The 10,897-nt window shown below is 38.9% G+C and overlaps 1 protein-coding gene across 3 annotated transcripts in view; it reads right to left on the bottom strand.

Annotated features, from left to right (window-relative positions):
* Positions 1-761: 761 nt before the first annotated feature.
* The window catches only part of LOC117170640 (97 kDa heat shock protein), a 189,867-nt gene continuing 179,731 nt past the window's right edge, over positions 762-10,897 (bottom strand). For all 3 annotated transcript variants that reach the window (XM_033357548.1, XM_033357545.1, XM_033357547.1), the window contains one exon: positions 762-1,313. In XM_033357548.1, the coding sequence (XP_033213439.1) occupies positions 1,131-1,313 (183 nt within the window). In that variant the 3' untranslated portion in view covers positions 762-1,130. The remainder of the gene's footprint in view (positions 1,314-10,897) is intronic.

The raw sequence follows: 10,897 nt of genomic DNA, 5'->3' as shown, positions 1-10,897 counted from the left end.
TGTAGAGAATTGACAAATTAAGGGTGACCGCGCTAAGTGTAATTAAGGATATTACTATGTAGCCTAATGCACCACAAAAGTGTACTGCGTAGGTGTGTGACACATATGTTTCTAATTCGCATCTAAGTATCGTATTTTATCCTGCGCACCCTCCCCTCCCACTCAGCGCATTCCTCTAACATGCTTCGCGTTCTTCCTTCACCCACCCTCACTCCTAGTTTCGTATTTCCCCTTACTCCGTTCTCACGTCTCTCTCCTCTTTTTGTCTATCTTTTGAACTAACTCTTTTAGATTGTCAAATTTCCAGAATTTTTATTTTATACTCTATTTTTTGTATTCTGATTTAAAAGAGTATTTTCAAAAATTATTGTACTTTTATTTGAAATATATCAGCTAAATTGTATTTTCCCTGCAATAGTTGGAATGGAAGCTTCTAATGTGTCCCCTAAGGATTTACATTTTTCTTGCACCTTCTTCCCTATTCCTTTACACACCCTACACACTTACTTGTTGGTGGTAGGGGGACTTACAGTTTAAGGTGGGTTCCAAACCACCGAGAGCAACAGTTTAAATACTTAGAGAAAACCTTCTTCTCTAGAGGTACCGGTCCGGCTAGAATTCACCGCATGGGCCGCCGAGACTCTATCAGAGTGCGAGGCGGGTATCGAATCCGCAAGCCGAGATAAGAGCGTTCTAAGCTCACTCTTCCTTCCTTGGATTGAAATGGTCTCTCTAAACACTAAAATTTTCAAAAAAGTTGGTTTACAATTGTAAAGGATGTTAAGACATTCTTTTATTTACTGTAGTGATTTCACTAAGTGTACTTGAAAATAAAAAAGGAATTGGTACCATAATCGAAGAAGTCATGACCCAGCAATCTTTCTTACACAAAACCGCAATAAACACGACTTAAGTAAACGGTACAGATGAATCAGATATTAAAATTATCTAACAAACCATCTCGACTTTTCGCACACTCACTCATACAGAAAATGCTCGATCTACTACGCAATTTTAATTATTTCAATAAAGTGCTTTGAGAAGCAAAAGTCACAATCTTGTGACAAAAATAAAAGACACAGTGATTTTTTTAAATTAACATTGTTTCAGGCAAAATTTTGTATTGTAAATTATTCCACGTCCATTTTCTCTTCACTAGCCTGTCGTTGATTGTTGAGAACTCCATCGTCGCCCTGGATGTTTTGATTACTTTTATGATTCTCGCTTGATTTCTCCTTTGACTTTTCTTCCTTTGGCGGGTCGGCCTTAGGCTTCGGTTTGTTCAAAATGGGAAAGATAGCATTATCCAGAGACTAAAACAAGAAAATTAAAGTTAAATAAACGAAATAAATGTATGATCCTAATTTTTTAATTTTGTAAAATTGAAGTTTATATCAAAATATTATGATATTATGGGCTAGAAGAAATCACGCGGTATGTTGAAACAACTCTAATAGGAATAAAATATTTACAAAGCCTCGGTGATATTTCAACTATTCGAAAAGAATACTTGAGATATTTGACGTAGACAATGTGAAAAAAGGGAAAATCCGTAGGGCCACAGTGACCCGAGGTGTCCTTAACGAATTGATTAAGGCGAAAATAAATAAATCCGTACTTTGAACATATATTAGTGCTGAATTTGAAAAATGGGGAAAAAGTTCATCTTATAAACTTTTTGTGAATTAAAGTATACTCACCTATTAAGAAATGTTGAAGGATCAAATTCAAACAATAACTTTTTAATTTGGACCCCACAAAATGTTTAAGTAATTATTATTTTTTAAACATCTTTTTCTGTCTGGACACTACGGTCGGAAATAGTCACTGCTCACTTTAAAACATGATTACTTGCATGTATTGAAAAGGCAGAGACAGCTAATGCTGAGCACCACTGCTATTGTACTTATTTTTTCGATTATTAAAATAAAGATGAATATTTTTTCGAAGAACCTGTTCTACATGCTCCGAGATATTACTATGTAGATGACGTATGCAAAAAGTTAGACAATAAAATTCGAAGATGCGGCCACAAAATTCAGAACCGATTACCCATTCTGATGAAGAGCCTTAGCCTCTCCCAACCCTCTGATAACCACGCTGCACGTTGCATAAATTACGAATGATAATTAAGATGATATGCGGATGAATTTGTAATCCTTAACGCAAGCATCGTTGTGTTCTGGTGCGTTAACTCTGGGCGACGAAATCAATGGTGAGGACTACGCTTACAGCGGCGATAAGATACACCCTCTGCAAATAGTCCCTAAAGGTTGCGATAACCGCAGGAGCGGCTTACGCGACGGGCTGCCAGGCTAGAGCAAATATATGGACTACACACATTTGGCTCCAAAGTGACATCAGAACAGGGACCATTCTAACAATAAGGCAAGAAATAATATCAAAATGCTTGAAATTCCCAAAGATTTTCTGCATCAACATCCCAAGCAGGGATATGTGGAAAGTAAATGGTAACTTGTTCCTTTAAAGGAAAATTTCTTACACAAAAGGCTCTTAAGAAGCGGGGAGCAGGACCAGGAATCTACGATAGCACAGGAAGAAGGGAGATATGGCTTAAACTTGGGCGGCATGCCACCACCTTTCGAACGCAGGTCCTAGCTATCATCCGCTGTGCTGAGACATTCATAGACAAAAACTCTACTTGTAGGAAGATTGCAATCTGCTCAGACAGTCAAGCAACATTAATTTCAGCTGGAAAGCTAGACAGCAAGCGAACAGCGGCGCAAAAATTGAATACATAAGTTCGGAGAGAGCCAGAGAAATCCTGAGATTAGCAAAGAAAGACCAAAGTATAATGGTTCAGAAAATCAAATGCAAAAAATAAGGTTCAAACCCACGGCACACTGCAGGAAATGCAACAGGGACGACGAAACATCCCTTCTTCTTCAACAACTTCTTGTTTATAAGACACCCTTGGGGACCATTTCATGGAACCCGAGGAAATTACAACGCGAACAGTGTTTGAAACGCTGCGCTTCGCTAAGCGATCTAGAATAGAATACTAAGAACCAACCAAGGCAGGATCCCCCTATTGTTTAAGCTATAATGCCATTCTGCCACACCCTTAATATTTGGTTCTTAGTAGTCACTAAAGACAAACCGTTACGAGTGTGGCAGAATGGATATTATAGCCAAAGCACCATGGGGACCCTGTCGGTGTCCCCCGATCACGTATAAAAAGAAATTACTAAACTATCTAATGGTTACAAAATCATCGAACTTTTCCGGCCGTGATGTCAAGTGTTTAAGTGCACAAGTACACTGCCGTGCAAAAATTTTAGGCCACCTCTTTTTTTCTGAATAAATTCTCTTAATTTTAATTATACCAGAGCTAAAAAAATATCTCTTTAAATGGTTGATTGTTTTCGGAATTCTGCATAAAATCAGTCCAGGGTGAAGCCAATTTATCTAGTTTTTAAGTAGATATTGCAAAAATAGTGTAAATTTCGATGTGTTTGAAATTTTTTAATAACTTCCGAAATAATCAACATTTTTCAATGTTCTTGGGCTCATTTTAAAGCTATTTTTATATTGTATCACGACAGCTTACGAGTATAAATTGTAAAAAAATTCTTTTCGAATTGCAATAACTTGAAGTTGTAATAAAAAAACTTGGAAAATTTGAAAAAATCTTATCTGTAGGCAAATCAAAGTTAAATAAATATATATTTTGAGAAAATTACAGAGAAACTTCATGATTGTACATTTCATATATTTTACAAACATATGTTTGTTACCAAAAATAATGTTGAAATTTCTTCAACTTTTTTGTTCCAACTTCAAGTTCTGTCCATTCAAAAAGAAAATTTTTACAATTTATACTTAAAAGCTGTTGTGATACGGTGAAAAAAATCATCAAAATCAGCCCAAGAACGTTGAAAAATGTTGACTATTTCGGAAGTTATAAAAAATTTAAGAAAACATTGAAATTTACATTATTTTTGCAATATCAACTTAAAAAATAGACAAATTAGCTTCACCCTGGGCTTATGTTATACAAAATTTCGAAAACAGTCAACATATTGAAGAGAAATTTTTTTCGCTCTGGTATAATTGAAATTAAGAGAATTTATTCAGTCATAGAAAAAGAGGTGGCCTAAAACTTTTGCCCGGCAGGGTACAAAAATTCTTGAAATTCGCGTTTACAGCGCCTTTGAAATATATTTTACACATTAATTTAGTACAGTATGTTCGATTCTCCGCTAGAGTCATAGCGTACCCATCTCGTAGTGTGCCACACAAATATGGCCAGAAAAATATGATAAATGCAATTCGAAATTATCATAGGAGATATGTATCCCATGGAACGAGATGCAGTCCTACGAGTCGTTCTTCATCATTAAATTCTGTGTGGTGAATTCGAATTATGTTAGCGTACACATTTTTCTGCCTTTCGGAACCTCCTTGAGCAAAATATATTTTATTCTGCAAACTTATAGATTGTAACAAAGTGTGAATTACAGTGCAAAAACCAAAAAACACCGAAAGTTCATTTTTTGGAAATCCAGCACTCTTAGAAAATTTCAAAATCGCTTCTTTGTCTTCTCGGCAACAAGTTTACTTCATGGAGTCTATAAGGTGCAAGTGCTGATTGTAAGTGTTCAAACTTTTTCCTACGGAGACCCTACTTTTTCCCCCCGATCTTCCCCGAAGGATTGCAAAAAAATATAACTTCTTTTAAAGAAATCTTTCTCACGAAACAATTAAAATCTTCTTTAAAAAATCATCCTACCGCGAGTAGTTCTAGAGCCGGCGCACAGCCGGACTCACCTTGTAAAATCAACACAGTGTGTGCCCATCCCGGTGCACGATCTCCAAAACCCAGGACATTTTTCGTGTTAGATTATAGATTTTGTCAGGTTTACTACACATCTTGCTAAAATTGCGGGTTGCTCATCCGGATTAGCTTCACGGGAGTAGCCTTGAGTGTCCATCCCAGGGCCTATCCCATCGTAAACTTCTGAGGTCTTTTGACGATTATTTCAAGCGAATCATCAGCAAATTCATTCCAGACACCTCCGGCTCCCCGGGAATAAATGAAGTGTGACATGGGTTTTCTTGAAAGAGAAAAGAAGCTCCAAAATCAAATTCCGTATGAGAAAGTTAGAAAAAGGGGCATATACAAGTGTACTCAAACATTTGGCAAAGCTGTGCAAAAAGTTGAACTTGCTTTGCCAAAAAGTTCTACTAAAAGAAAAGCCATGGTAAAAGAATCGCTAATAGGACTTTCGATTCTGAATCTTGGGATGGAATCGGTAAAGAGGCGAAGGCACCCTCGGCAGGATGATGTGACTTGAAAACTTATTGATGATTTTCCTTGCAAAGACAGCGTCAATTGCCAAGCTCCAGAGGAACGCGATGCTAAGTCTTGGAAACGAAGTCTGTATTACAAGAGAAAATTCCTGTCCACTACATGATGATGAAAATCGCTAATGCTTTCTACGAGTTCCAGAATCATCATTCTGATTTAAAAGTTTGCAGAGCCTACTTCTTCATGTTCAGGCCCAAATTCGTTCTTCCAGCTAAACAAACTTCGTTCAATGTATGAGTGAAAAAAACATTCAAAATTTTCGTTTTGCTTTGACGTCATACACTCTTTTTGTGCTGAATTTTCATCAAACTATAAGCACTTGATGTCGTTAGTTTGCTGCGATCAGAGTCACTAAAACTGCGTGTTCGGCGCAAGCTCTAATTACAGAACGAAGTTAAAAGAATTTTTGCTGTCTAATTATGATTTAAGCACTGTAAAAATCAGGTGTAAAGGCCAAGAGCTTGATGGGTTTTTACAAGTTTTCGAAGAGGAGAAAGTTGTTAACGAGATTCTTACTTAACGCAACCAAGAAATGACATCTTTCAAAAAGCATTGCTACATCAAAAACCAGCAGTCAGAATATTTCAGATTTTGCAAAAAGGCGCAAAATCCAGCGATGATTAGAATCATTCCAAACATAGTGTTTAGATATTTCTTTAAAAAATCGTTTTCTTCATCAAAAAGAGATTTCAGCCCGGTTCGCGACTTCCAATTTTTTCTGAAAACTGCGCGAGTCACTTTTGCAGCAGGTTTCAAATTTCGAATGTGTTTTATCTTGATAAAGATTTAGGTGATTCTTACATCGAATGGAACACTTTTACTGCTTCGCACGGGAAGGGAGCGGTTAATGGTCTTTGCGCGGCCATGAAAAACTTGATTTGCACGAAAGTGAGGCCCGAAAATCTGAACGTGCATTCTGCTCGCCAGTACTATTACGGGTTTGGGTTTGCGACTTGGAAAATATTTTCAAATCGAGTTCGTCGACGAGAGTAAGAAAATCAGGCTAGCGTCATTTCACTCTGTTCGAAAAATAGATAAGTATTACCTTTTCGCATCTAACACTTCAAATTGGAAAAAGCACAAGAATTCAGACTGTGCGTTGAAATTAGGATTAGCAAAACGTAAGCTATGCTGTGACTTCCAACAAGAAAAGTGAGAATATAAACAAGGAAGCCGAGGTATTTAGGGATGCGAACGCTTCGGAGAATGCGCGTGTTTTGAAAATACATACACGATCTCAATCGCATATTTGTCTAAAAAATATTGGGACACCCATTCGATAAAAAAAGATAGTCTCGTTTTCTTTGAGTCCGATAACAAAGTTTACTAGAATGTACACTTTTTCATTTGTATTTTTTTCGTCTTTTTATTTTCAATTTTATTTTTAATAAAAGTTACAAATGACTTAGGTTATCGTACGTTTAAGGCAATGAGCATGATTTCGTGAACGAGTTAGTTATCGCGAATTTATTCTCCAGTTTAAATACTTGTGATACTGTTGAGCGTGTATCAAACTTTTCATGTGATACGTTGTAGAAATGTAGTATGCTCCTAATAAATATCCGTAGTTCTAAAGAGTAGGTTTATAAACTGAGTACAAGAATTATTTGACAGGGAGGAATTATTTATTGATCCTCTGAATTCTTAACAGGCGCATGTGATGCAATCGCAGACTGACTCAAATCAACCATATTCAGTGGCCCCAATGAAGCCTATATGGTATCTGTACCAACGCATGATCATAATGGGAGCAACCGTCATATAAAAATGACACAACACATAGTCACATGCGCGCGCACACATTTGGCGGTCCTGCAACGTGGCCATAAGTGTTACAAAAGTTAATAGGCAGTCGCATGACAACACAAACTATAGTTGTAGTAAGTGCGGTTCAAAACAAAAGAACGCGGGGGGAGCCAATAAAGATGGAGTCAATGCGATGGATCGGCCGAATCTCGGGACCTTCAGGTGGACGAAGCGACTAAATCTCAACTTACTAGACTGCTACGATGCGAGTGTGGCCTCTGAACGGGGTTACATGGCGCGACTGCATTCTCTGTGGTATGAGAAACACCCAGAGCTATCGAGCTTTAAGGATCAACGTCTGAGAAACCATGCCGAACTACTCCAAAAAAGGGACTATGTAAGCGGAGCGCCTACTTTACCATAGCCAGAACATGCCGACAACAGAGAAGGACAGGCGACCATAAGACCAAATCGTGAGCAGGCAATCAATAGAGGAAGAGCGATGGTTTATGGCCCAGAGAAACATCCAACACCCAGGTTTCTCTCAAGCCTAAAGAATGACTGAAATGGATGACGAGCTTTGTGGACATTTTTTCGAAGAATCCGACTACTGGAATCGAAGGTTCGCGTGCGAACTCCGGATCCGTTATCACACACTTAACAAGTCAAAGCTGCTGACCATCAGGCAGCATATTGTTGAGAAAACACGGACACTATCTGACGCTAAGAGAAGTCTAGAGCGGAGAAAGAGGTGGCTTAGAGAAAATCAACAGTTTCTCTCTGACCTATTTTGACTGTTCCAAGACCCTTCAGTTACTACAGACTACCGGCCCAAACCAGAGGAGGTTGAAGTATTTTGGAGACAAGTCTACGAAGTGCAGCATAGACTGGACGAAGACTCAGAGAACATAAATAGCTTCAAGGAGCAGACACATGGATAGATGTACCTACAAAAATGCAGCATCCTACCAGCGTGACCTATCGACAACCTGGATTGATTACAGGAAAGCTTTCGATTCGACCTCCCATAGACTAATCATCTGTCTTTTGGAAAGATTAAAGGTTCATCCGCAAATCGTGATGTGCATAGAGAGACTCATTCCTCTTTTGCCTCACATTATTGCCACTATCTCTAGCACTTCGCGAGGAAAACTTAACAGCATCCCTGAAGATCTTGAGCTCGTCGATGAAAGCGCCATAAACACCTTTGCGCCAGAGAGACATATACATATCTGGGCGTGCCACGTAGGCGCATGCAAGACGTTACATCTATAAAAGATACTCTCTGAAGCAGATACAAACGTCTCATCCGGCAGGGATCCCGGTAGTACTCTATTCATTTGCATCGTTCCATGGACGAAGAACGAGCTCAGATCGCTTGATATCAGGACACGAAAGGTTATGCACATGAACAAAAGCATGCATCTTAAGTCTTCTGTTCCGCGACTCTACATCTCACGCCGTCAAGTTGGTCGCGGAATATTGAATCTTGAATGTCTTCGTAACAGCATGAGTCGCAAATGGAAGAGACAATTTTCTTAAAATGGCCAGGAAGCACTCGGACTTAACTCAGTATTATTGGTGAGAAAAATGCATCAAATCTTATATATCGCGAGTACAGACTCCTGAAAGCCTGGATAAATAAAGTACAGGAGAAAAACTTCAGTGAACAGCTCCTCGATAAGAGGATGCACGGCATCTTCCACAGAAATTTCGAAGATCAGTCATGTCGTGTCAGCTATCTTTTGCTTTCCTTAAATCACCCGGCTTGAAATCTGGCACGGAGGGTTTCATTTTGACTCATCAAGACCGTGTCATTTCCACCTTAACGTATCGTCGCCACATTTTGAGCCAAGACTTTCCCGATGACAGCTGCAGGGCGTGCCGTGCACACTCCGAGCATCTAGCACACATACTATCTAGTTGTCCAACTCATGCGGGAACGACCTACATCCAAAGGCACCTTAATATTGCTCGTCTAAACGCTCCAAAGAAATAGAGTTAATTGTCAAGAATGAGAAGTGCCGCATTTACTGGAACTTTATATTCGCGACAATTGTTTCGGTTGCACACTCGAGGCCTGACAAAGTTCTCCTTGACTTCGAGAAGCGAACCATGTTCGTTATCGAATTCAGCTGATAAAAACGTCATAACCAAGGAGAATGAAAAGAAAGAAAGGTATAGAGACCTTATAAGGGAATTGCGACGATTGTACCCGGAATATTCTTTTAAACTAATCGTCCTTATCATCGGCCCTTCTGCATTTTGCCTGCACGTGAATACTCCGGGCATAACCGTTGCCACTCCCTGATAAGGGCTCTATACCACTCATTTTATTCTCCTTGGCTATGATGTTTTTGTCAGCTGAATTCGATAAATTACATGGTTCGCTTATCGAAGTCAAGGATAACTATGTTAGGCCTCGAGTATGCAACAGAAACAATTGTCGAGAATATGAAGTTCCAGTATATGGGGCACATCTCATTTTCGACGATTGTCTCGATTTTCTTAGGAGCATTTAGCAAAGCGGTATTAGGGCTAACGCCGTAATTGTGAGAGAGATGGTAATAAAGCACTCTTAGTGCCGAATTGTGCCTTAGAATGTAGGTCTTTCCCGCATGAGTTGAACAACTAGATAGTATGTATCTGAGGAACTTAGCGTATCGCAAATCGATAAAGAAGCGATAGAATTTGCCGACATAGTAAGTAATATGCGGCAAACTTGAGTAAAATTGCCACCAACAGCGATGCGCACTGATAGCACTGGAGTGGGAACCCATCTGGCTGGCAGAGCGGAGAGCTGTTGAATAGCCGCTCCCAAAAAAAACTTGTTCTTTTTTCTGATGCATCAGTAGAGCATCTGCTCGAAGGGAAAATTGCGGCTCTCCCTTATAGAAACCCTGTTAGGTTTTCCTAATTTATATGCGCGTTACCAAGTTAGGGTGATTAATGCAGCTTAGATAGAAAGGACGTATAGTTCACTAGAGTCTCTCTTTGCGAAAGAAGAGAGTAAATGCCCATTAGGTTTGCTATAGGCGACAGCGAATTAAACTATAGTTCGCGTTCTGTCGAGCCCGGTCTGCTACATATATACTTTCATTGATTTTCCCTCTACAGGCGTTGGCCAGAGGCGAGAATACTCGTGAAGTTATCATGCTTCTTAGTATTTCCTGCTGGATTCCGAGAAATTAATCGTGAATTCGAAATAGAAAAATACCGCCTCTTAAAATCATTCCGATTTAAATTTCCATAAAATGAGGACTATATTTTGTTTTGGGTATCTGTCCTTTCTCAATATGAGATATATGCTTTATTTTTTTATTTAATTCTCAAATACTTTAAACTGGATTATAAGTATAAATGATTTAAATCCAGTGCTCCAAAGGAGAATAAAAATTATTCTATTGTTTCTTTTGAGTTTCTTTTATGGGCAGTTACCACTCAATAAAGCAAAAATAAATTATAACCAATTGTATCTCGCTAGGAGATTTTGTGTGGATTTCTATCAAGTAAATTCAATTGAGGAAAAGCTGACCCAATGCGTCACGGGATTGATGATTGACAATTGTGATTCCTGATATCTCATTAGAGATTGGGTTTAAAACCCAGGTTCACAGTACTGAATGTTCCGCGTGAGTCAATATATTTTCCCACTTGTAGCTTGAAAGAGGGTATATTATTTCCCTACGGGAACAATAACGCTACATGTCCTAGATTCTCGAGGCGTGCATGACACGCTCTGCAACTATCATCAGAAATATCTTGGCTCAAACTATGGCGACGATATGCCGAAGTGGAAATGACACCGTCTTGACATGC

This window comes from Belonocnema kinseyi, chromosome 4, assembly GCF_010883055.1.
Source record: "Belonocnema kinseyi isolate 2016_QV_RU_SX_M_011 chromosome 4, B_treatae_v1, whole genome shotgun sequence".
NCBI classification, from domain to species: Eukaryota; Metazoa; Arthropoda; class Insecta; order Hymenoptera; family Cynipidae; genus Belonocnema; species Belonocnema kinseyi.
This window is presented reverse-complemented; position numbering and strand designations above follow the sequence as displayed.